The following is a 27,665-nucleotide window of genomic DNA, read 5'->3' on the forward strand; positions in this document are numbered from 1 at the left end:
TAACCACAAAAAGGTGCGAATTAACTTCAAAAAGGTATGAACTAACCACAAAAGGTATGAACACCCATTTCATACATTGAGTGTGAGGTCTGTGACCCACTTGTGAAAGAGTGGGCAATCCTGGAGAAGAGCATTGGCTGTGATTGGTAGATGTAAAATTTAGGGGAGGTGACAAGAGGAAAAGGTCTTTAAATAGTGGAAACAGAGACACACAGTGATTTGAGTCACTTGGAGTTGGACTGCAAGACAGGTACTTGGACTTGGAGGGAAGACAGACACTTGAGGAGAGACTGGAAGACAGACACTCAGAGTTGGAGTGAAGACACTTAGCTGTGGAACTGGACCCCTAGAGGAGCTTGTGCAGGAGACCTCAGACTGCTTTCTTTTTAGAAGGTCACCCCGTGGTTAGTGTAAAGGCTGACTTCTTTCCTTGCCCTTTCTGGAGGTGTGAACTTCCAAGAAAGACCCATCATCTTGAGACTCCTTTCCCCTGAGAATTTCTAACTAGTTCAGGGGAAGCTGGAATTCTCTCTCTCTCTCTCTCTCTCTCTCTCTCTCTCTCTCTCTCTCTCTCTCTCTCTCTCTCTCTCTCTCTCTCTCTCTCTTTCTTTCTTCCTTAGTATATTCCCTCTATTGTAAAATAAACTACCATAAATTTCATTTATTTGAGTAATTCATTTTGGGATTTTAGCGATTAAATCCATGGCAGCCACCAATTTAATAATTCAGACCAACTATAAATCTAACAAGCCCAATGGGAGCTCTTTCTCTCTCCCCTGTGTGGGGTATAGGGGAGGTGGGTTGGGCACTGCACTTGGTCTGGGGGGTGAGGTAGGGGCAGGGCCTGGTATGCCATCTCTAAAAGGTTCACCATCACTGACCTATAGTATATACTAAAACCTGCCTATTTCCCTTTTGAGGGATTGGGAGACTGAAGAAAGGGATCTCACAACACACAATAATGCTTCTCTATTAGAAGTAAACATCAATCAGCAGACTATCTCCTATTTTTTGGCCCTTTGCATGATCATTCTATAGGTCCTGTCACTACTACCTTTGAGTTTTTATTAGAGATGCAATAAAGATCAAATGAAGCTGTGGGTAGAAAAGGGAGCAAAGAATGCCAGAAGCAAAAGGAGATATAAGAGACTATGTAATCTGACTTCTTCCCTCTTTTTGTCAATGAAAGGGCTAGATAGGGAAATGGACTTGCCCAAATTTACAAAGTAATTACAGAGCTACCAACTAGAACCAAGATCTTCCAACAGCTGGTCCTACTTTCTATCAAGTGTGACTGGTTTCTATTTTACATCTGTTCTAAACCTATTTATTTCATATTAGTCTACAATGATTTCATAGGAAATTTGGGAATTTATTGGCCTGTGAGCTCAATAAGCATTAACAATGTGATTTTATTTTTTTGTCCAGACCTGTGATTTTACTTGATATAGGGGATGCCCAATGGACTCTCTATCAATATAGATGGGCAACTGTTTGGCCTTTTACATTCTTAGAGAGATAGCTGGGACACTGAAAAGTTTAAAGATTTGACCAGGATGACCTAGCCAATATTAATCCAGGTATATCTGCTATTTGACTTAGGCTGTGCAGTATGTTATATTGGAAGAAAATATTTAGTATCAGCAGTCACTCCAGTGGAAAGGCAATCCTGGAATACTCCGTTGTAAATCTAGCTCCCTAATTAATTATGTAATCATTAACAAAGACAAAATTATAAATATAATTTTATTATTTTAAAAATAATTTGAAAATGGTTTCACTTTGTATTTACCAGTTATACTTGTCAGGGAAGCAGAAAAGGAATTGGATCTTGAAGCAGAAGAATAGAGGCTGAACCCTAGCCCGGGTACTGTGTGATTATCTAATCTCTCTGAGTCTCACTTTATCCATCCATAGAAACAGAGGTAAGAATAATCATTGTACTATCTACCTTCCAAGATTTCTCTCAGAAAGTCACTGAAAAACTTAAACTGCTATAGAAATGTAAAATTTATTAAATAAGATAAATAATATATCATCAAACCTTAAAACAATAGTATACACATATATGCCAATTCTATTCTCCAAGCTCTAATCACTAGACAAGGTTTATTCATTGTATATATCATCCTTTGATTCTACAAGCGAACCAGGTAGCAATCAATTAAGGTAAACTAGTACATCACCGATATAGTAGCCTGCATTTGTAGAGCTCTTTAAGTTTGCAAAGTGCTTTATAAATCATTTGATCATCACCACAATCCTGTACAGTAGATGCTAACACTATCTCCATTATACAGAAAGGATCCTGAAGCTTAAAGAACTTGGGTGACTTGTCCAGGCACACAGCCACTGAATATTTGAGGCAGTGTTCTACTGAAAATTGGTTTTATAAGATAGTCCTAAATAAAGCAGCACAATAAAAGCTCTGCAAAAGAGTGCCACCATTTTGAAGGCACTGAGAACCCTTGCATCTAGCAGGTAGAAACCACTACACTTAGAATCTATGAAGAATAATTGGGCAGTGAGTGAGGTGATGCAGCGGATAGAGGGTCAGGTCTGGAGTCAATAGGACTCCTCTTTGTGAATTCAGATTTCGCCTTAGACATCGACTAGCTGTGTGGCCATGAGCAAGTCACTTAGCCCTGCTGGCTAATGAGTTGGAGAAGGAAATGGAAAACTACTCCAGTATCTCTGGCTCTTTAAGAGAACCTAAAATAGAGTCACAAAGAGTTGGACATGACTGAAACAACTGAACAACAACCATTGGTAGAAAGAGTTATTATACTTTTTTACCCCCACACACTTCAGTCTCATCTTATTGTTCCCTTCATTGATAGATGAGATTTCCCAGAGCCTCTTGCCTCCAAGGTTTTATGATCTAGTTCTCTGTCTCGTCTATACAATAAGGCAGCATCCTGGAGCTTCTCTAGATTTGAGGGCTCCTCATTTCCTTTCCCTACGCTCATTTGGATTTGTCTTGTATTCCCACATTGAGCCTGGTTTTCCCAATAACTAAACTTCTAGGGAATAAATTAGGCACTTTGTCAGCTAAATTGAATTCTTGAGTCCAACGATAACAATCAAAACAACTCCTGATATCTGCAGATTGCTTTCAGGCTCACAAAGCACTTTCCCCATAATTCCCCTGGGAAATAGACAGTGCAAACCTTTATTTCCACTTTATAAGTGAGGAGAATGAGGCTTTGAGATTTGGCATAGGGGCTGCCTTGTAGTCACAAAGGGCATAAGCATCGGAGCAGCCATTGACAGTGAGGTCTCCTCGCTCCAGGTCTGGCACAATTCCTCCCACGCCAAATAGTACCTCAGTCTTTTCAGTACCCTGAAGCAGACAGTGATGGAGCTTCTCAAAGTACCTTGTTTACACTGAAGCACAAAGGTGACTTGGCTTCCTTCTTTTATTCTTGTTCTCTAGGTAATTGGGAGAGGGGTCTTCAGTGACTCACTAAATTAATTTTTCTTTGGGAAGGACATGATAAAAATCTTCTTGACAAACATGGGAGGAATAGAAAAAAGAAACCTGAGCTCCTTTAAATTTTTTTTTTCAAACAGAAAAGAATGGATCAGGATCTCAATATAATACTGTGTCATGGAAGAGACCAAACAGAATATTCTGGCTCTGTGGGAAGCCGGATCTATTCAGCAGAAAGGTCACCTGACAATGGGAGTCTGCTCCATTCATAATACAAGCTTCCCCTGCCACCTGCTACCTGAGTGTGGGGAGGATGGGGAGGAGGTATGTTGTTCCAGGCCTTCCCTTCTCTTTTGGTTCCAGTGCCACTGTCTCTCCCTTCATTCTCCACACAGAAAAGACCTCATCTCCCGCCATCTTGTTGGATCTTTGTTTTCCTTAACTGCGCTCTCCTCATCCCTTCTAGTCTCAGAGACCAGAGTGGTGCCAAGGTTCTCCCAGCCAGGAGGCACAGAGGACAGGTAGAGGAAGCATTGGGTCTGGAATTAGTAAGCTCTGGGTTCAAATGTGGTTCAAGACACTTGTTAGTTGTGTGACCCTGAACAAGCTACTTAATATCTATCTGCCTCAATTTCCTCAATTCTAAAAAGAGGATAAATGATAGTATCTACTTCACAGTATTGCTGTTAGATGAAATGAGATCATATTTGGAAAGTACTTAAAGTTTATGTATCTGGCACATAGTGAGCAGTTAATGAGTACTTCTTCCTTTGATGCCATTTCCATTCATCTCCCCTTTTAATTTGCTTATTATGACTTCAATCTCTCCTTCTCTTTATTTCTATATATTTTTAACCCTTACCTTTTGTCTTAGGATCAGTACTATGTATTGGTTCCAAGGCAGAAGAGTGGTAAGGGATAGGCAATGGAGGTCAAGTGACTTGCCCAGAGTCACACAGCTGGAAAGTATCTGAGGTCAAATTTGAACCCAGGACCTCCCATCTCTAGGCCTGGCTCTCAATCCACGGAGTCATCCAGCTGCCCCCTATTCCTATATGTTACCAAAAAAAATCCAACCCTTTTTGTTACCCCTATTACTTGGGGTTCTATATTTCCCTCCCCCTCACTGTCAAACTTCGAGAAAAGCAGTCTACACTCAGTGACCCTCCTCCACCCACCATGACTTATCTCTCTGGCTCATTCAATCAATTGTCAGACAAGTGCTCTCATTTCTAACTAAGCATTATTCTCTTCATCCCCTCCTTTCTGTGACTGTCGCTGTATACATTCTAAAGCCAGGCCTCTTGGCCCCTTGTTTGGATGGCTGTAACAGAGAAGCTGATCCTTTTGCCTCCAGTCTCTTCCCTTTCCAATCCATCTTTTGCATGACTGCCAAAATAATTTTCCTAATGCAGCTCTCTGATAAATCACTTTGCTATTCAGAAATCTGCATTGGTTTCTCACTATTTACCTCTAAACAAACAAACAAACAAACAAACAAAAACAGACTTGTGAAGGCATTCAAGACCTTTCCAGCCTTGTATCCTACTACTCCCTCTTCACACTGATTTCCTGTCCCCAGCATTCCCAGCCCTTCATCTTTCTTTGTGTCTTTGTTCATCCCATTCTAAGGGGTGAGCCTTCTGCCCATCTCTGCCCATGGAAATGTTTCCTTTCCTTTAAGATCCAACTCTGTCTCCCTCTGCCTTGATTTCACTAGATGGAAGCGAATGCTCCCTCCTCAAATTTTTCAAGCAAGTAACTGTAAGAGCAAGGAGAGGAGCCCCAGGTGAGTTCCAGATTCAGGACTCTTTCTACTGCACTGGGTGGATGCTTCTCTATACCTCGGCTTGCAGTGTTAGGACCAGGAGGATAGGGATAGGAGGACTCCAAATCACTTCTAAGACCAGCAAGTCTCCTAACAATACTGAAAATCTAAACCCAATAGAAGCAATGCAAATGACATGACCAAAATAAGAATGATGATAAGACAGGATAATGGGTAGGGAGGTATACAGTGGATAAGAGGGCCAGAGTCAGGAAGACTTGAGTTCAAATGTTACCTCAGACACTTACTGGCTATGTTTCCCTTGGGTAAGTCACTTAACCATTATCTGCCTCAGTTTCCTCATCCATAAAAGGGAAAATAATCACAATAAATAAGAATGACATTTATAAATTTAAATATAAAAATGCCAGCTATAATTAATTATTATTATAGTTTGGGAAGGTACTTTGAGATATTTTAATTGCAATTGTTTTAGAAATACATGATAATTAAATCACCCCATCACTCTTAGTACTCTACTCTCTTTCATTTCTAAGTCAATTTCCCGCAAATACATCTGGTTTAGAAAATGACCTAGGCTCTATTACTATTTTAATGGACCAAATGATATGCTATGCAATTTGGCTGGGTGTCTTCCTCTCTATTACAGTGGGGGCATAAACTGATTCTTTCTTTTTTTTTTTAACCCTTACTTTCTATCTTAGTAATAACTCTAAGACAAAAGGGCAAATATTAGTAAAAGAGGTCACAGCTAGGAAGTATCTGAGGTCAGGTTTGAACCCAGATCCTCTTGACTCTAGTCCTGGTACTCTATCCAGAGTTGCCTAGCTGCCCCTTGTCAACTGCCTTTAAAAAAAAAAAAAAACAACCCTTACCTTCCACCTTAGAATCAATACGATGTACTCATTTCAAGGCAGAAGAGTGATAAGGGCTATATAATGGAGGTTAAGTGACTTGCTCAAGGTCACACAGCTAGGAAGTGTCTGAGGCCACATTTGAACCCAGTACCTCCTATCTCTCCACTTGGCTCTCAGTCTACTGAGCCACCTACTTGCCCCCTGGTAAACTGATTCTTGAGGTTGAATGGGATAAATTTTCTCTGGAGAGGTGGTGTAGTACAGTGGTTCTGCCTTTGGAGTCAGAGACTCCTGGTTCAAATTCTGCTTTTTGTGACCTGGAACAAGTTACTTTAAATTCCTGAGTCTCAGCTTCTTTCATCTGTAAAATAAAAGTTTGGACCAGATGACCTCTGAAGCTCCTCTCCCCAGCTCCATAAATACTAAGAATTCATTATTCATGGAAAGCAAGCATCTGTTATGATGGGTCCCTAATTTTATCAGCTTTACAAAATCTTTCCTCAGCTTTTTATTTACTTATTTATTTTGACCAATTACATATACTAACAAATTTCCACATAAAGTTTCTAAAGTTATATGAGCCAAATTGTCTCCCAGAGCTAGCAGGCAATTCAGTCTGGGTTTTACATATATTATCACACAAACATATTTCCATATTATTCACTTTTTCATAAAGTGAATAATCTTATGCAACCCAAACCCCCAAACATATACCCAAATAAACAAATGAAAAAGCACATGCTTTCTTCTGCATTCCTACTCAACTGTTCTTTCTCAGGAGGTTTTCTTCAGATTTTAGGGAGCAGCAGTGTGTGTGTGTGTGTGTGTGCGTGTGTGCGTGCATGCATGTATGTGTGTGTGTACTCTTGAGATGCGCTTATCATGATAACATGGCCAACTCTTAGGTCTCCACCAATCAGCCCTTTTACTCTATATTCTATACATGTGCCCTCAGCTGTCACTTCTTGCCTTAAGACTGCTGATACACACAGCCTATTCTATTCTAAATTTTTATGTGTCATGGATTTTCAAGAAGTTACTAATTAGGGAGCAGCTGGGTAGCTCAGTGGATTGAGAGTCAGGACTAGAGACAAGAGGTCCTAGGTTCAAATCTGACCTCAAACACTTCCTAGCTGTGTGACCCTGGGCAAGTCACTTAACCCCCATTGCCTAGCCTTTACCACTCTTCTGCCTTGGAACCAACACACAGTATTGACTCCAAGACGGAAGGTAAGGGTTTTAAAAAAAAAGAAGTTACTAATTAAAGGCAAAATTCACTGCTTTACAAGAATTAACAGAATTAATGTAGTAGGTTTGCTCAGCACTTGAGATTTCATCTGCATTGGGAACTCCAATTGAGGAAACTCTCTCTACTATCTTCCAATTCCTCCTATGTAAAATGATGATGATTTTACTACCTACCATACAGGGTCATCCAAAGTGGCTGATAGAACTACTATCTGTTTCACTGATTTGCTTAGAGAGCAAATTGGCACCTATTTTTCAACATCTAGACTTAGTGGGTTCACTGGGGCACTGAGCATTGAAGTGATTTGCCCAGGATCACAGAGCCAGTACATCAGAGGCAGGACTTGAACTCAGGCCCTCCTGATTCTAAGATCAACCTTTCTAGTACACCACACTTCCTCTCCATCAAGGAGGCATACTCTGAAAAAAGAATTTTAAATAATACCTCCTCGAATATACTTAATGATGGCATCTGGTTATTTCTGACAGCAGCTGTATATGTAGTTTAGTAAATTTAATGGTATAGTCTCTTTAAAGATACATTTTCATTCTAGAGAGATGAGGATGACTTAGAAGCTTTAAAAACTAAAGCATCTTTTTAAAAAGAGACATCAAAGGGCACCTTAAAGATTTTTTTAAAATTAAAAGTAAGGATTTAAAAACTGCCAAAGATAAATGCTATTAAAAATCACAGCCAAGCCATGATTTGGCAAGTCAGCACTGTCCTGCTTAAAACTGGGGCATCTTGCCAAAAAATAAAAAAAAATAAAAAAGAGTCTAAATTCGATCTGAAAAGACGGAAAGCTTAAGGCCCATATTTCAGCTTCTACAGATACTAAAGCAGAGCTGGAAAAGTTTAAGTGATTGAATGTGAATGGGAGAAATACATTTTATATCTTCCTGCCTGCTAACACACATGAATTAGATCCCTTTACATTTTCCTACATAATCAGAAGCCCTACAAAGTCGTTTGACCTGAGGAAGCTGGTTTTCAGGCCAGAGAAAATAATGGAACAGATGGAATTTATTCCTCTCTATCCAGAGACAGCACTGAAAATCTCATAGCAACATGTGTGAGCTGTACAGTCTCTCTGACCAAGACAGCAAATTGGTCAACTTCCTGTGACCTAGCACTGGCAACCAGACTCTTAGCTAGCACTTCAGAATTCAGAGCATAATATAATAATAACGGATGTCCATCAACTAATTGTTACCTTCCAAGTTGTCCCAATGGATAGAGGGCTGGATTTGGGAGTTGAGAAGATCAGAATTCAAATTCCAACTCAGATTCTTACTTGGTGAGTAGCTCTGAGCAAGTAATTTGACATTTCTGAGCCTTAGTTTCCTTAACTGTAAAATGGGGACAATACTAGGTACACAGGGTTGTTGTGAGGAGTCAATGAGGTAACCTATTATACAAAGTGCTTTGTAACCTAGAAGTGCTAATTAGCTGTTTGCCATTGTTATGCTTATTGAGATACCCAGAAAATATTGCAAGTTCCTTGGACTCATTGATGATTAAATGATATCTCGAAAAATTTCAGGGTTAACGATCTATAGGCTAATTATTTTAAAAACTGAAAATAGCATATACTACAGTGACTGTAATAATAAAGAGGCTTTTATTAACCAGAATATCTGATTCCCTAATCATGCCAGAGTATGGAGTTCCTGGTAATTTTAATACTGCCAAACTATTTTAGAACACAAGATGCTTAGAAATGATTGCAAGTTAGGCAAAACACTCTATCATCGTTGGTGTGAAGGATAAATTCTCGATTAGATCTCTAGTCCCACTTCTGCCATTGACTAAAGGTATGACAACTAAGGAAGTCATTTCATATGACATTTTATGGGCTATAAAACAGAATTCTATGATCTGTAAAATTAAGACAGAGACCAGGAAAGTCTCTCCAATGTATCTCCCTTATCCAATTTATCGAGTTTGGTTAGAACAAATTCAACAAGCCTCAAAACTAGCTTAGGGAGCCTCTTCTCCCATTCCCTTAACCCCATCCAGACACATCCCATTGATCTTCTTAGAAGATAAGCTGCTTCTTAACCCATTACTCTGATCACAGCCTACTCCTCTCCATATTGGTACTTCCACCTGGGGCAAAGTAGAGAAGTTGTTATAACTCCTCAGAGCACAAAACAACAATGTTTCAAGTAGAAGCTCAGAACTTCAAAATTGGAAATTATATATCTTACCCAATGATTGGTCATCTACTCTTTCCTTGAAGACTCATGATGAAGGGGAAACAATTACCACTGAAGATAAATAGTTCTACTTTCAGATAGCTCTAATTAATAGGAAGATTTGCTTTTTAAATCTGCCTCTTTGTAGCTTTTACTCGTGTCTCCTAATTTTGCCCTCTGAGGCCAGTTAAAGACTAATCCCTCTTTTAGGGGACATGTGCTTAAAGAGAGATGGAGAGAAGGAAGAAAAGATGGATTTATTAAGCACAAGCACCTTCTAACTTTATCCTCACACCAAGCCTGAGAGATGGATGCTATTATCTCTATTTGACAGTTGAGGAAACTTAGGCAGAAGTTATATGACTTGTCCAGGGTCACACAGCAGCTAAATATATAAATCTGGATTCAAACCCAGGTCTTCCTGATTTCAGGTTCAGCACTCTTCCACCTAGCTGTTTCTCTTAAGTACTTTATTCCCATTCCAACTAAACTTTATTATCACATCGAGCGTTTGTCCAGTGTGCAAAGCTCTCTCTATATATAATCTTATTTGACGCTCTTTTCCTTTAGCACTTTTGAACATCTTCACATGCCATGAACTGGAGGTCCTTCACAATTCTGGTTGCTCTCCTTTTGATATTCTGGAGATCATCCAGGTCCTTCTGGGAATGTGGTGCTCGGAACTGACTGCAATCTCCAGAAATGGTCTGACCAAAAGAGAGTACAATGGGATTCTCACCCCTTTCATCCTGGAGATGGTGTTTCTGAACTTCATCAGATCTGTGTATGCCCCCAGATATACTTACATTCATTTGGTTGGTACAGCCATTTAAATATAAATATATATGTAATATACACATATGTGTACATATATGTATATATATATATAATTTTTAATAAGTCATTCAGTTCCTTCAGTGGTGTGCTACTCTTTGTGACCCCACTTGGGGTTTTCTTGGCAAAGATACTGTAACTCTTTGCCATGTCCTTCTCCAGCTCATTTGACAGATCAGGAAACTGAGGCAACACATAGTGATTAAATGTCTGAGCTGTATTTGAATTCAGGGAAGATAAGTCTTCTTGACTTCAAGTTTTACACACTATCCCCTGTGTAACCTAACACCCCTATTCATTATATTGTTTATGGGAGGACCTGGAGAGAAATCATGAGCAAAAATACACTTGGGTCCTCTTGGGAATGTTTTCTGAGACTGGATACTAAAGGAATAATCTGGTGACAGTACGGTCCTAAGAAATCAAGAAGGAAATCAAGAGACAGAAGAAAAATAATGCTATAGAGACAGATTCTTTCCTCTAAAGATTCCCAAGAAAGTAAAAGATACTGTAAAGTGATAGGGCTGGACTGGCTGATCTCTGAGGTCCCTCTCAGCTTTAAGACTACAATACTCTAGTGTAGTTAACAGAATGGGCCATGCGGGTGGATGGATGACAACTACAGCTTAGAGTATGTACTAGATATGGAAGCTTTCAAAGCATTTCTGGAAGTTACAGGGAGGTGAAAGCAAAAATGAACAGCTACCATTCATGTACTGTCAGATAATTTCTGGAATTGCATTCAGTTCTGAGCATCACATCCCTGCCAATGATCATTTAGCTTCCCACAGGCAAATGATTCTAAGTATGTAACATGGATCTCAGACTTCACCCTTCCTCCCAACTATGTGGAGTGGCTTTGGATCTTCCCCTAGATCCTTCCTCTATCATTTATAGAAAGTCTTTTGCTCCTTTTCTCAAAGAGATATTAACTTTTAAAGAAAAGAGAGATATTAAAGAAAAAAGAGATTTAGAGAACAGTATTGCCAAGAGATATAATGAAAAATGGGAAATTTGAACTTGAGTCCACTCATTTGCAGAAGCTAGAAAGGGTTTTAGAGATGGAAGATCAAAAGTAACTGTGAGAAACTTGTGGATTCCATTTAGGAAAGGGGAGGGAATAAGTATTTATATATAAGTATTTGTATAGTTCCAAGGGAAACTAGATGATACAGTTAATTGAGAGCCAGGCTTGGAAACAGGAAGGCCTGAGTTCAAATCTGAACTCAGAGATTTACTATCTATGTGACCCTGGGCAAGTCACTTAGCCTTGTTGGCCTCAATTTTGTCATCTGTAAAATGACCCAGAGAAGAAAATGGCAAACCACTCCAGTGGTTCATCACCAATAAAGTATCTCTGCCCAGAAAATCTCAAATGGGGTCACAAAGAGTTAGACATGACTGATAAACAACTGACCAACAACAATTGTGCCAAGTGTGTGCCAGGCACTATGCAAAGAACTTTTATAAACGTTATTTCATTTGATTCTCAAAACAAAGTAGATGCTATTGTTTCCCCATTTTATAGTTGAGGAAACAGAAGCAAACTAAGGTTAAGTCACTAGCCCAAAATCACGCAGCTAGTAAATGCCCAAGTCTCTATTTTGAACTCAGGTCTTTTCTGATTCCCAGTGCCTCTACTACTCCCTTCCTCTAAATTCTAAAGTTTGGAAAAGAATGAATGTGTTCAGGGACTCCGAGTGTGTTCAGGGACTCTAAGTATGTTCAAGGAATTTGAGTGTGTTCAAGGAATCCGAGTGTGTTCAGGGACTCCAAGTGTGTTCAGGGACTCTGAGTGTGTTCAGGGACTCTGAGTGTGTTCAGGGACTCTGAGTATGTTCAGGGACTCTGCCACCCAAAATAAAGGCATTTTAGAAAAAAAAGATTCTGGGGCTGCAGAAGTCCAAATAGTGACCAGATTCATAGAACAGTTATGCCCTGGAGGTCTGAGACCACCATATGTACTTTCATCCTGGAAACTCCTTAAGCAGCCTGCCAATATCTAGTATTTATAAAACATTTTGAGTTTTGGGAAGCACTTGACAAACAGTCTCATTTGATCCTCATGAGTGCCTCATGGGAGGAAAATACCAGAATTACCCCCTCTTTTCGAGATGCTGAAGCTCCAAGAATTTGCCCAAAGTTATTCAGTCGATAGTCTCTGAGGTGGGACAGGAAAGCCACACATATAGACACACCCTGGTTTATTTTCCCCCAGAATAATGAAAGCAGTTTCAGCTTGGTTCTGAATTAATAAGCAGGAAATATAATTCAAATCCTTTAAATTAGATTACAAATCTATTTCTATTCTGTGAGAGATTAAGGCAGTAGCAAATAGGTTGCATACTAGAGATCAGACACTCTCAAATAGAATAAACTTTATGGCTAACGAACAGTGTTCATAAACCATTCTTTGACAAGTACAAATATTTTCTAATGTCCCTGCCCTCAAAATGGGGGAAGGAGAAGCTTGAGATCTAATAGATTATTCTACATCTTTTATTCAAGAATCCACAAATCAAGATAATAATATAGTCATCTATTCTGATTTATGTACAGATAGGTACACATTAGAAAAGACATCAAAAGCCTCTCTAACTAGATGGGGGGGGGGATCAGCATATCTCTACAGATTAACTTTTGTATCAAAAGAAGCCAAATTTTACTTATGTATTTATGTGACTTCTTATGTAAAGAAAACAAAAACCATTAATGAAGCTATGAAGCCTTTATTTGAAGGATTTTGGTTTTTGCCTAAAATAATTTTCCAAACTACAGTGGTTTAATTAGTACACATATTATGCTCCTAATAGGCTTATATTCTTCATCACCAATAATTTAATAATAATCAGTTTAAGCTCGACTTCTCTCTTTAAACCCACAAGGAAAAGTACAAGGCCAGTGGCTCGTAAAAATACAGGTCAACTGTTGCATTCCGGGAGAAAGTGACACTTTAGATGTCAGCAACAGAAATGTTTTAAATAAGGGCTTTACATTTCAAAGTTTTCATTTAAGTTAGAGAAACAAAGAAACAAAAGATTTTAAATTTTGATATATCAGTGGATTTTCTTCATCCTCCAACTTGATGATTTTTAACCACCTTGCCCTTTGGCCTTATTTGTCCTGGGGGTGTCACAACCAGTGAATCAGTAATTTCATCTCAAATATTTTTGGTGCTATGGGACTCTCATCTAAGCTTCCTTCAGTGTTTATTGACGCTTTTCCCTTCTAGCTTTTTCTGTTTGTGTGCCCCCCCCCCCCCCAGTCAGCTTGATACAAACACAGAGCAATCTGCCACTGTAGCTCAGCCAGACTGCATAAACGTCTTGCTCCCTCTCAAAATGCTGCCTGGAAATTAAGTGGCTGGAGAAGACGAGGAGGCATGTTAGAATAAAAAGTGCATTTCTCCATAGGCTACCTGCTGGCACGCTACAAAACCACATTTCAGTGAATGCCCAGCCACTCTAAACAGGAATGCCGAAGGATCTGTGTTATCCTTTCTTACTGAATTTCATACTCAGACAGCCATTTTGCAATACACGACTGATCCATGAAATAAGGGGTTATTTCAATCTTCAATGGAAAAAGCCACAGGAAGATTAAGCTGTTGTAAAATACCGCTGTTAGCTGCATAGATGCATAATCTATCAAACTGCATCAAGTGCCCCTTGCCTAAATCTGTTCAAAATAAGAACTGGGATGTTGGTCGTCTTGGTGATATTTAATTCTGACAATCTCTGACTGATTATTCTTGAGCTTAAATAATTTTTGCAGGCAATAATTCAAATGGGAAAACAGAGCTATCCTAGCTAGGTTTAAAAAAGAAAAGAAAAGAGCAGAGCATCAATTGGTTTAAACAGATTTCTGAGACAATAGATTTCCAAGTAGAAGTTATTCATTATCAAAGTCAGAAAACATTGAAGAAAATTTCAGAAGCACATGTACCCTAGGTGCCCCCCAAACTCCCTGCACAGGGGATTGTTTCTGCCCCGTCCTCAGTACAAGGATTAAAGCATCTGAAAGGGGCACCAGATAAATCCTCAGAATTCACAGCTCCTAGACACAATTCTAAAGCAATCAGAAACTTACATAGGAAACCCGTACTCGCCGCCGATGTACCAACCCACAGCACTGCATGAAGAGGAGAGCAGAATGCAGTCAGCATGGGGCTTCACCAACCTTCACTGTGCCTTGTCTTCTCATCTGAGCCACTGTCCATCTCTCCCCTCCTTCCAGTCCCAGGTAAGACCAATGGGCAAATCACCATTTATTTAGCTTCTGGTTCCTAGGTACATCTATATACTTTAAACAGATCCTGTTGTCATGCCAAAACTTTTTGGGTTTGCCCCCTTTTGGGTTCTCTGGGGAGGATCCAATATCTTCTTCTCCTTCAGAGAGTTGTAGACTTTGAGACTGTAGGAACAGTGTCATTTAGTCGCCTGTTATGACTATTGCTAATAGATCATCCCAGCTGTCCAAATAATTGGAGACCCTTGCCGACATGTTTACATTAACCATTCTCAGGAGATGCTCAGCCATCAGAGAACCTTTGCCTTGCATGACACTGAAATATCCTCATCTTTTCAAGGAAAGCCTGTCCCTGGTGCTGGCGATGTTCCTGCCTCAGCCAAAGCTTCTGCTGTGGCTGCTCCCCTAGCACAGCCTTCCTCGTGATACACAGACTAGCAAGAGCATCCTTGATTCAGCGTTACCTTCTAACCACACGGTGGGCATATTTGATCAGCTACTTATCCCTCCCCCACTGGTTGGGAAAAAAAATGATGGAGTCTAGACTTTAATTCACTCTGGATTCCCAGGACTACAGAACCACCCTCCCAATTGTCAGATGCTTTGTCTTGTGTCTCCCATGAATTGTGGGCAGGCTCTTGTCAGTGGCCTCGCTACCTGACTCACTCTCCTGATGCAGCTGCAGTTTGTGCTCACTGCCAATCATTCCCATCTTGACTGAAAACAGACACAAATTCAAGCCTCACCACGCAAATTATGGGAGAGTTCAATTGAATTATTTGGATACCCCACTGCCCATCTTTTAGATCTGCTCATCCAGGAACATGGATAAACCCACATTCTAAGGATCCAAAATGTTACAAGTTATTGATTATTCATCTGGAAGACGTGGAGATGGGCTGAGTAGTTGTAGTTTTAAAAGCCTGGTTGATTTCAGTCCCACTTGAAAGTGGGCATATATTTATATATATTTGTATACTTGGGTATAGTCTTCTAAGTTTCTGTAATATCAGTTCTCATGAGCAAATGAATTGTATAACCTTTTTTTTTAACCCTTACCTTCCATCTTAGAATCAATATCATGTATTGGTTCCAAGATAGAAGAGTGGTAAGGGCTGGGCAATGGGGGTCAAATGACTTGCCCAGGGTCACACAGCTAGGAAGTGTCTGAGGCCAGATTTGACCCTAGGACATCCCATCTCTAGGCCTGGCTCTCAATCCACTGAGCCACCCAGCTGCCCCCTAGAACCTTCTAATATGTCATAATGTTGAGCTAGATTTCCCAGGGTTTATGCCAACTCTCTGGGAATGGTAGGGACTTAAGGAGTCCTGTTGTGTCAAGTTAGTGCTCTAGGGTACTGGAGTTAAGGCCATAGGTTAACATTTTAGCACTAGGCAGATAATAATCATAAAAATCAACTCCTTTAACATTTCACTATTTTTTCTTAAAACCTATTGGATTTAATAATAAGATCACAAATTCAGATCTATAATGGATCTTATTGCAACTTTTTCATTTCACAGAAAAGGAAACTGAAGCTCAGAGACATTAATGGCCTTGCCTAAGGCCAGAAAGAGAAAGTCAGGATCTGAATTTAAGTCCTTTGACTTTGTATTATTTTGGCACAGTAGATTGAGTTATAAAGATTTATCTTCCTGATTTCCAATATGGTGTGAGACACACACTAGTTGGGTGACCCTGGGCAAGTCACTTAATCCTGTTTGCCTCCATTTCCTCATCTCTAAAATGATTCAGAAAAGGTAACAGCAAACCACTTCAGTATCTTTTACCAAGTAAATCCCAAATGAGGTTGGACATGGCTGAAATGACTGGAGATGATTAGTTTCTCATTTTTGTACAAATGAAGGTTAGGCTGTACAAACCTGCTCTTTGCTAATTACAAGTTTGTTCATGATTATCTCAGATTTTAGAATGATACCACAAATGGAAAGCCACATGTGACAGACTCTTAGAGGGCAACAGAAAGGACCCTGGACCTAAATAACCCAGGTTCAAACCTTAGCTTTGTGACCATGGTTACTTATTTTCTGCCTCAGTTTACTCATCCATAAAATATATGGGTTGGGCTAGATGACCTCTACAATTCCCTCTAGCTCTAAATTCTTTTTTTTTTTGATCACTAAGCTGATCTTCTCATTTTACAGAAGCTAAAACAGTTTTTTTTTTTTTAACAGCTGTAGCCATCTGCCTATTTGTCAGCTGGATGGTACAGTGGAAAAAATGACAGGTATGGAACTGGTGAGCATCAAGTCAAATATTACCTCTGTGACCTTGGACAAACCATTTACTCTCCCTGAGCCCCAGTTTCTTTAGTACAAAATGGTGGGACTGGATTGAATGACTTCAGATGCCCCTTCTAGCTCTAAATCTGTGAAACCATGACTACTGGCAATCGTGTTAATTAATAGCAGTACTGCCCATATATTTTCCCTTCAAAGTCCTACTTTCACTACAATTTAATAGGGATCCTGGATTTATGGAGGCTTTGCTATTGGACGACCAGTTTGGCAGGCTCTAAAGACATTGTTGGAAGAGATGAATAACTGAGACAGTGTCTGCCTTTCAAAGATCCACCTAGTTATATTTGATAAACTTCATCATCAAAGAGTTAAAGGGTTAGCCATTAGGTAATGAGCTTTTTCTTAACCATAGCATCTCATAAAAGACATTTTCTAAAGTTAATCCTTACTTTGAGAACAGCATTGATATCATGGACATCTTCATTGAAGAGTTCATCAAATTTGAATTTGATGAATTCATCAAATCATCAATTCATCAAAATTGAATCCATTTTGATTCTTTAATGGACAAAATTCCAATACAGTAATACTTTAAAAAATAAAAATTATTCATGAGAACAGAGTTCATGCAAGAATATTTACCCATGCAGCATATCTATGTGTATCTAATGATGGAAATCCCTCTATAAATTCAGGTGTATACTTAATATACTAGTTGGGCTCACAGAGTTATTTTCAGGAGCATTTATACATTATATGACCTGTCCAAGGTCATACAGGTCCACTGTTAGGCTTGAACTCAGGTTCTTGACTCTGAGGTCACCTTATTCCTCTGCTTATCCATGCAGTTTCTTTTTTAAAAATCTAAGACTGCAATTCAAGAATATTTAAATTAAAAAAATTTAATATTATGTATAATACTCTGCTCAGGCACTAATAAATATGAACATAGATGTGTAAAATGAGGTCATTCAAAGTGGGAGGAGCATTGTTAACTCAAGGGCTCAGGAAAGGCTTTGCATAATAAGCAATAAGTTATTATGAAAAAAAGAAGAGCAAAAGCAACAAAAAAATTACTTTTAAAAAGGAGCATGTAGGTGGCTTAGTAGATAAAGCACAAGACCTGGAATTGGGAGGATCTATGTTCAAATCTGGTATCAAATACTTCCTAGATGTGTGACCCTGAGCAAGTCACTAAACAACACCAGCCTAGCCCTTACTGTTCTGCATTAGAACCAATACGCAGTATCTCTTCTAAAACAGAAACAGTTTAAAAGACAAAGGGAAACAGTAATAAGTGGGAGAATTATATCTGGTATCTTAAGAAGAGAGTCTAAGGCCAACTTCTTCCCTTCTTACACTGAATTTGTGATATATGTATTGCCAAGTGGCCAAGCATTCACTGAGCACTTACTGTGTTCCAGGAATTGCATTAAACACTGGAGATAGAAGAAAAGCAAAAATAGTCCCTGTCCTCAAGGACAATTTAATCTAATTGGAAGAGACAACATGCAAACAACTCTGTATGGACATGCTTTGTAGAGGATAAATTGGAGATACTCTCTGATGGAAAGCACTAACAGTATGAGGGCTGTGAGTCTTCTTGAAGAAGGTGGGATCTTTCCTAAGACATGAAGAGAGCCAAGGAAGCCATGAGGAAGAGGTGAGGAGGCATGGGACATAGCCAATAAAATGCCCAGAGAGGAGAGATGGCATGGCACATTCACAGAACAACAAGAATGCCAGTGTTCTAGGATCACAGAGTATATGGCGGGGGTGAGGGGATGTAGGAGTATAAAGTATAAGAAGATTGGAGAAGTGTAGGGGGCAGGTTATATTTAAATCTGGAGGTGCCAGGGAGCCACTGGAGTTTACTGAATAAGGGAATGACACAGTCAGACCTGTCCTTTAGAAAGATCACTGATAACTGCGTGGAGGACAGAGTGGTATTGGGAAGATTTGAGGCATGGAGTCCAGTAGCAGGCTATTGCAATAGGCTAAACATGGGAAGATGAAGGTCTGTATACCAAGGTGGTGGCAGTGTCAGAGGAAAAAATCAGGCATTCTCTCTCTCTCTCTCTCTCTCTCTCTCTCTCTCTCTCTCTCTCTCTCTCTCTCTCTCTCTCTCTCTCTCTCTCTCTCTTTCTCTCTCCTCTTATCATATATATATATTCATATATATAAAATATAAATATGAGAAGGACTTGGTAACTGATTGGATGTGGGGGAGCAGGCAGTGAGAGAGTAGTAAATTGAGGAAGATTTTGAGCCTTGGTGACCAGAATGTTGTTGGTGTCCTTGAAGGTGATAGGGGAATCCAGAAGAAGAGAGGGTTTGGGGAACAAGATAATGGAGTACACTTTTAATCAGGTTGAGTTTAAGGTATCTGTGGAATTGTGGATCTGTGAAAAGGAGACAGGAACATGGAGACACAGAGGGACAAGAGGTCTGGATAAATAGATCAGGGAATCATCTACATAGAGACAATACTGGAATCCATAGGAGCTAATGAGATCACCAAGTGGCAAAGTCTAGAGGGAGAGGAGGGGAGGCCTGAATTCAGTTGAGGCAAACTGAGAAAGGGCAATCAGACAGGTAGGAGAACCAGGAGAGAGTAGTGTTAGGAAAAGCTAGAAAGTAGAGAGCATCAAGGGGAAGATGGTGGATGACTGACAAGAGTCAAAGGCTTCAAAGAGATAAAAAAATGCGGTTTGAGAAAAGGTCATCAGATTTCACAATAGACTTTTGGTAACTCTGCGGTGAGCAGCTTCATTAGGATGGTGCCTTCAGAAACCAGAATGTAGAGTTAAAAAGAGACAGAAAAGGAAGTGGAGACATTAATTGCAAATAGCTCTCTCAAGGAGTTTAGCCAAAAATGGGAAGAAAGATACATGATGATAATTGGGAAGGACAGGTGGATCCTGTGCAGGTTTTCTGAGGATAGGGAAGATATGAGTGTGTTTGTGGGAAGGTAGAAATAGCTAGTGTATAAGGAGAAATCCAGGATTATTGAGAGAGTGACAATAGAGTGCGCAGTCTCCTGGAGAAGACTCATGTGTATATGGTGGGATTTACCTTGGCAAGGAGAAGGGCTACTTTTTCAGGAGAAGCAAAGGGGAAGGGCACAATAGTAGAGGAAGGTATCTGAATGTTGGGAGATGAGAGGACGGAGAAGGGGAAGTTTTCTGTAAATGCCCACAATTTTAACAGTAGAGTATGAGCCAAGCCTCTCAACTGAAAGGATGGGGAGAAGAGGAACCAGGGGAGGCTTGAGGATAGAAGAAAAAGTCTGGAAGAACCACTGTGGCGAGTGGGGTCACAGTGAATTAATTCAGAAGGGACTGATTTCCTAGGATAGTTCAGATTATATAATGTAAATTTGTGGTGGATACAGTCAATGTGATTTTGTGATTTCCTCTAGTTTTGTGTAATTATTCACTATTGATCTGTATGCTCCAGCGGTATCCATTTAATAGCAAGAATTCTAGAAGACGAGATCCCTTATGGCCTCGAGAGAAACAAAGAAGGGAGGAAAGGAATGAAGAAATCACAAGCTTCATGTCAAAAATGTTGATTGGGCCTCGTCCCATATTTTATCTCCAGAATTGCAAAACCCTCTGCTCCTAGGACCAAGATGCTGGGATGGTAGCATTAGGAGCAGTCTAATGTAAGAGTCGACATAAACTACATTGTTCTTGTAGGAAAATGCATTTTTTTTGTTCTAAACAAACTTACAAATGAATTTCCAGAATTCAAACCATTCCAAAAGCTGCTCTAAATTGAGCACTGCCTATTTAATATAAGAAATCATTTTAAATGACTAAAGCTTACAGAAAGTTGGCTGCCAAACCCCCTTTGTTAATGATTTCCTAAGCAATCAGACCAGGTCTTTAATTCTTTACTGTATGTTCTTCATGGGTAGTCAGGAAAAGATCGAAGGATCATGAGGTGGGGGGTTGGAGAGCTTATTTTTAGATACTGAAGAGTCATTTGGGGGGAAATCTTTATCAGGAAACTATAAATTTCAAATCATTATAAGGTTTCAATTTCCCTATGAAGGAAAAAGTCTTTAAACTTATGATGGGGATTATATTCCTGGAAAATGAGATGCAAATAAGCATGATCTAAGTAAAATCTTATTTTCTTAGAAAAAATATTTAATAAGAGGCTATGATTCTGAGGATCTAATACTTAATTTTTCCAGACATAATCACAAATATTAATCAACTTCAATTGAAATATACATAGTCTAAATCTTTCTGAAGTGCATCATAACCAATTACCTAAAGCAATACAGTGATCAATTACCCAAATTTCATTTACTTTAATTTCATTTATTTGCCAGTCCCCTGGGAATGAAGTTAGGCAGGGCAGGGGGAGGTACTGGGAGGTTGAGAAGAAAGTGCCGAAGGCACAGCCTCTGGAAGAGAAACCTGATCGGAATAGGCAAGTATCAACTGAATATCTACTGTTCCTCTCCCTCACTAGGCAGCACGTCTCAGGAAATAACACAAGAGTACCACATCTTCCACCTTCAAGTGATTAAACTTTAGGAAAAGGATAACAGAAATGGACAAATGAGTGCAATACTAGTTAGAAGGGAAAATGTCACGAGGGTGATCTCCCCAAAGCTATAGTGGCTTGAAAGAAAGATCACATTTAAAAAAAAATTGAAGGGAGGAGAAGAAGCTAGAGCAGGGGTCCCCAACCTTTTTACACAGGGGGCCAGTTCACTGTCCCTCAGACCATTGGAGAGCCGGACTATAAAAACCTAACCCTAACCCTAACAGGGCAGCAGTATACACAGTGTGGAAGCCCCTCCCCCAGATCTCTGCTTACCATGCTGACATCTTCCATTGTGCAGCCATGTAATCCTTTACACCGCACCTCTTTTAAGGCGCCACACAAAGGATTATGCCACCGGAAGTAGTACTGTATGTGAGTGATGCCACACTTTGCAGTACCGCCATATACAGTGCTCTTCTCACTGACCACCAGTGAAAGAGGTGCCCCTTCTGGAAGTGTGGTTGGGGCTGGACACATGGCCTCAGGGGGCCACATGTGGCCTGTGGGTCATAGTTTGGGGACCCCTGGGCCAAAGAATAGGGATGGGTAGAGAGACAGCCTGATTTAAAGCTGGAAGGAACCTTGGATATCATGCAGTCCCTCTTCCTCAATTTAAAGATACAAAAGTCAGTAACAGAAGGGATTTGAAGCCAGATCCTCAGACTTCAAATTGAGGCACTTGAAAAATGTCTGAATTTCAGAGAGAAGATCAGAGTGACAGAGAGGAATTTAGAGGTTTCCCAAATCATTCCACCACTACCAATAGCAACAGCATTAATTGTTTTCAACATTCTGGCTATCTGCCATCCTATAGACAACAAGCAAAATAGTTAACAGATTAGTGGAGCTGCTAGTTGAAGAAATGACTTTTGATGGGGGTGGGAGACACTGGAAAGTGGGAACATGTAAAGAATGTCTCCAATAATCTGAACTGTTGAAACAGCCTGAGTTCTAACTGAGCACTGAATCTCTGGTTTTATTAGTATTCATAGAGCACTTAAAAAAAAACCCTTACCTTCTATCTTAGAATCAAAACTAGGAATTGGTTACAAGGCAGAAGAGAGATAAGGGCTAGGCAATGGGGGTTGTGTCCAGGGTCACATAGCTAAAAAATATTTGAGATCACATTTGAACCCAGGACCTCCCATTTCTGGGCCTGGCTCTCAATCCACTGAGTCACCCAGATATCCCCCAGAGAGCACTTTTAAATTCTGCAAAGCACTTTACAATATCTCATTTTTTCCTCACAACTATCCTGAGAGGTAGTGGCTATTATTATCACCCCCATTTTATAGAGGAAGCATGTAAGGCAGACAGAGGTTAAATGACTTGCCCTGGGTCACACTGTTGGTATGTCTGAGGTTGAATTTGAACTCAGATCTTCTTAACTCCAAGGCTAGTGTTCTATCCATCATGCTGATCTAATTAGAAGTGCACAAGAAGAAATTCCATTTAAAATCACCCTAGACAATATAAAATATTTAGGAATCTATTTGCTGAGACACACAGGAATTATATGAACACAACTACAAAACACTTTCCACACAATCAAAACTAGATATAAACAATTGGAAAAATTGCTCATGGCTAGGATGAGCTAATATAATAAAAATGACAATCCTACCCAAATTAATTTACTTATTCAGTGCCATATCTATCAAACTACCAAGAAACTTTTTTATTGAATTAGAAAAAATTCTAACAAATTTTATTTGGAAGAATAAAAGACTCAGAATATCAAGGGAACTAATGAAAAAAAAATGTGAAGGAAGAGGACCTAGCAGTACCAGATCTTTGTAAGAGAGAAGTTACAAAAGGAGAGAAAAATCAGATCCAGCAATGCAAAGGAACAGCCCAAGTGGGGGAAGGGCAAGGAAGACTCAAGATTCCAGGAAGGAATAGAGGAGCTGAGGGAATTCAAAACTGCCAGCTTACTTCTGGTCAGCTCTCTGATGGAGTAGATGGTCTGAAAGGATGACCTCTGAAGTGGAGGATCCCTCTGGACATTGATTACCTTCCAGTGAACTCCTAAATTTCTCTGGTTCAAGCTGAAGACAAAAGTAGACTGGGATTTTATAGGAAGCTGTCTACTGAGAAGATCTCTCTTCCCCCAAATTGTCCTGAACTTATATATAGCCAGATTAGCCTAGGAAAAAGGACAACCAACAACTGACCAAAAGGAGGGTCAGGCTGGTAGCCTGAACCCCTCAGGAGTTGGGGGGGAAGGTCAGTTGCAAATCTATAGGGATTCCTGTTTCCCACTTTCCTCACCCAACACCCTCACTTTCCCTGCCTTGTGTGTCCTCAAAAATAAAGTGTTACCATTTAGATCAGGTCTGCCTGCTTTCTAGCACCAAAGAAGGGGACTGAAGATTTGGGGAGAACCATAGCTTTCCCAAAACAGGAGAACCAAGTCAAGACTAGGGCTGAGAATTGAACTCAGGTCTCAGGGGAAAAGTGGTAATTGGGATATTGGGAGGATCCAGAGGCAGGAAATTTACCCTGCCTCTCAACAACAGCTAATATCAAAAGGGGAGGCTGTGGGTCATTTCTCTAAAACCTTCTCCTCCAGTTCTTAACCTCCACCTCCTAAACCCAATCTCTCAGAGGACATATTTTGTCCCTCTGGAAGACAAATTATGCTATTTTCCCCAAAGGGAAGAGAGGGGAAGATGGATCTCTTCCCTCTCTCCATTACTGCATCTCTTTTACCCCGTCTCTCCAGTTCCCCAGTCTGTGTGTGTGTGTGTGCGTGTGTGTGTGTGACTTCTTTCTGGTAATACATTACATCTTCAAGTGCAGTATAAAGCTGTGATTATCAAGACAATTTGGTACTGGCTAAGAGACAGAAGGGAGGATCAATGGAATAGAATTGGGGTAAATGACCTCAGCAAGATAGTATATGATAAACCCAAAGATCCGAGCTTTTGGGACAAGAACCCATTGTTTGACTAAAAACTGCTGGGAAAATTAGAAAAGAGTATGGGAGAGATTATATTTAGACCAACATGTCACACCCTATACCAAGATAAATTCAGAATGGGTAAATGACTTAAACATATAGAGGGAAATTATAAGTAAATTAGGTGAACATAGAATAGTTTACCTGTCAGATCTATGGGAAAGGAAAAAATTTAAGACCAAGCAAGAGATAAAGAATATTAAAAATGTAAAATGAATAATTTTGATTAAATTAAAAAGTTTTTGTACAAACAAAATTAGAAGGGAAGCAACAAATTGGGAAAAAATCTTTATAACTAAAACCTCTGACAAAGGTCTCATTTCTCAAATTTATGAGGAGCTAAATCAATTGTACAAAAATTAAGCCATTCCCCAATCGATAAATTGTCAAGGAACAAGAACAGGCAGTTTTCATCTAAAGAAATCAAAACAACACATGAACTCAATTCAAATTCTCTCATAATTAGAGAAATGCAAATTAAAACAATGCTGAGGTACCACCTCACACCTAGCAGATTGGCCAATATGACAGCAAAGGAAAGTAATAAATCTTGGAGGAGATGTGGCAAAGTCTAGACATTAATGCATTGCTGGTGGAATTGTGAATTCATCTAACCATTCTGGAAGGCAATTTGAAACTATGCCCAAGGGCTTTAAATGATTGTTTGCCCTTTGATCCAGCCATACCACTGCTGGGTTTGTGCCCCAAAGGTATATTAAGGAAAAAGACTTGTGCAAAAATATTCATAACCTCGCTCTTTGTGGGGAAAAAACTGGAAAATGGGGGGGGTCCCTCAATTGGAGAATGGCTGAACAAAATGTGGTATCTCATGATAATGAAATATTATTGTACTGAAAGGAATAATGAATGAGGAATTCCATGTGAACTGGAATGACCTCCAGGAACTGATGCAGAGTGAAAGGAGCAGAACCAGGAGAACATTGTACACAGAGACTGATATGATACACTGTGGTACATTCGAATGTAATGGACTTCTCTACTAGCAGCAATGTAATGATCCAGGACAATTCTGAGGGATTTATAAGAAAGAACACTATCCACATCCAGAGAAAGAACTGTTGGAGTAGAAACACAGAAGAAAAACAATGGCTTGATCACATGGTTTGATGGGGATATGATTGGGGATGTTGACTTTAAATGATTATGCTATTCCAAATATTAATAATATGGAAATAGGTTTTGAATAATGATACATTTAAAACCCAGTGGAATGGCTCATCAGCTCTAGGAAAGAAATTAATCATGTAACCATGGAAAAATATTCAAAATTAATTAATTAAATAAATAAAATTTTTAAAAAGACATGCATACGAAGAACCAAATACTTTCATTTATTCATTCAATAAACATAGTCAGAGCACAAATTTATGGGCAATGCATGTATTTAAATATGAGGGGGTATAAAAAGATATAAATACAATTAAGCTCCTGCCTTTAAGGGGCTCACAAAACATATTAGGTGGCCCAATACATAAGAATGCTGGGGTTAGGAAGACCTGAATTCAAATACTGACTCAGACACTAGCTATGTGACCTAGAGCAAGTCATTTAACTTCTGTGCCTCAGTTTTCTCTTCTGAAAAATGGAAATAATAAAAGCATTTACCTGAGAGAGTTGTTGTGAGAATCAAATGAATCAACATATGTGATGGTTTCATGAAACTTAAACGGTTATAGATTTATTATTATGTGTGTTCAGTAAAAATTACTGCCTTAATAAATTTCAATGGAACGGACAAGGGCTCTTTATATAGAAAAATATCTCAGAGAGCCCTGATTTCTGGGACCATTTGCTGCCTTCTAGTACTTGCTATGGTAATTCAGAGATTCTCCTTTACTCCCTAATCTTCATCCAATCTCAGACTAGTAGAAAGACATATATAACAAGATTCAGCAGTAAGAAGTAACTGATCAATTTGATTTTTAAAAAATACCAAGTGTTTGTCAATGCTAAGTGGAATTAAAAATTAAAAACCTCTATTTGCATCTAAGTAGGTGGCACAGTAGATAGAGTGTCAGGGCTGGAGTCAGGAAAACTCATCTTCCTGAGTTCAAATCTAATCTTAGACACTTACTTCCTGTGAGACCCCAGACAAATCATTGCATTCTGTTTGCCTCAGTTTCCTTATCTATAAAATGAGCTGCAGAAGAAAATGGACCTTTGCCAAGAAAAGTCCAAATAGGGTCATGAAGAATTAGATATGACTGAAATAACTGAACAAAAACAATTGGTTTCTAATGATACTTTGGAGAAAAAAAGTTGGAAAAATCACTTTAGGAAATCATAAACCAAAAAGCGAATGTCATACGAGGTAGCATTTATATCATAGTATCACAGCCTAGAGCTGGAGGGACCTCAATAACCACCTGGTCTGATGTCCTCACTTTTCAGATGAGAAATCTGAGGAGTGATGAGAGGAAGCGACTTGTCCAAAATTAAGCATTATTAAGCAAAATTAAGCATACATGTCAGAGGTAAGATCTGAAGCCAGAACCTTTGACTTCAAAAGAAATCCTTTTTCAATTATACCAGGCAGTATTTTATCTGATCCAGGGTCTCACCTGCTTCAGTTAATTTGATGTTCCCCTAGCCCTAGGGCACAGAAAAGGAAAGTCTGATATATTACCATCATTTTCAAATGACAAAACTGGACAATCTGTAAATAGGTCCTTCCAGGGTAATCTAATCTGTCCGTATAATAGGGCAAGGGGCCCAGTGAAATTAGAGGAAGCAAAACATCTCTCTGCTCCTTAACAAGGCTTCATATTAAATTCCCCATAACATACTGATCTATAAATTGAGATAATATTTTCTAGAATAAATCATTCAATGAACTACCTTAAGAGGCCTTCATAGTAAGCTTCCCTAAGCACGCAGTGCACTTGGGATGGCTGTGGCATAGGCAGTATAGTGGCGAGGGCACCTAACTTAACAGAAGGATTTGATCCTGTATAGGATCCTTAAAAAAAATCAACCCTTACTTTCTGCTCTAGTAACAACTCCAGGATATAGGGCAAGGGCTACACAAACAGGGCCAAAGGACTTGTACAGGGTTACACATAGCTGGGAAGTATCTGAGGCTAGATTTGAACCCTGGTCCTCCTGAATCTAGACCTGGCACTCTATCCTCTGTGCTACTGAGCTGTCCACCCACCCTACGTAGATTCCTTAATCCTTCTGAGCCTCAGTTTCCTCATCTGTAAAATGAAAGGACTGAGGTCCCTTCTAGTTCTAAATATACAATCC

The 27,665-nt window shown here is 39.5% G+C and overlaps 1 protein-coding gene across 7 annotated transcripts in view; it reads right to left on the reverse strand.

The window, feature by feature from the left end:
- Positions 1 to 27,665, reverse strand: part of CACNB2 (calcium voltage-gated channel auxiliary subunit beta 2) — a 413,180-nt gene that overhangs the window by 256,789 nt on the left and 128,726 nt on the right. Inside the window, exon 1 of one of the 7 annotated variants that reach the window (XM_056800141.1) lies at positions 14,450 to 17,465. The exons of 5 other annotated variants lie outside the window; for them this stretch is intronic. In XM_056800141.1, the coding sequence (XP_056656119.1) occupies positions 14,450 to 14,497 (48 nt within the window). In that variant the 5' untranslated portion in view covers positions 14,498 to 17,465. Of the gene's footprint in view, positions 1 to 14,449; positions 17,466 to 27,665 lie in introns of those variants that run through there. One more of the 7 variants, XM_007504908.3, reaches the window with a different exon arrangement.

The sequence above is a fragment of the Monodelphis domestica genome, chromosome 5, assembly GCF_027887165.1.
Source record: "Monodelphis domestica isolate mMonDom1 chromosome 5, mMonDom1.pri, whole genome shotgun sequence".
Taxonomy (NCBI): Eukaryota; Metazoa; Chordata; class Mammalia; order Didelphimorphia; family Didelphidae; genus Monodelphis; species Monodelphis domestica.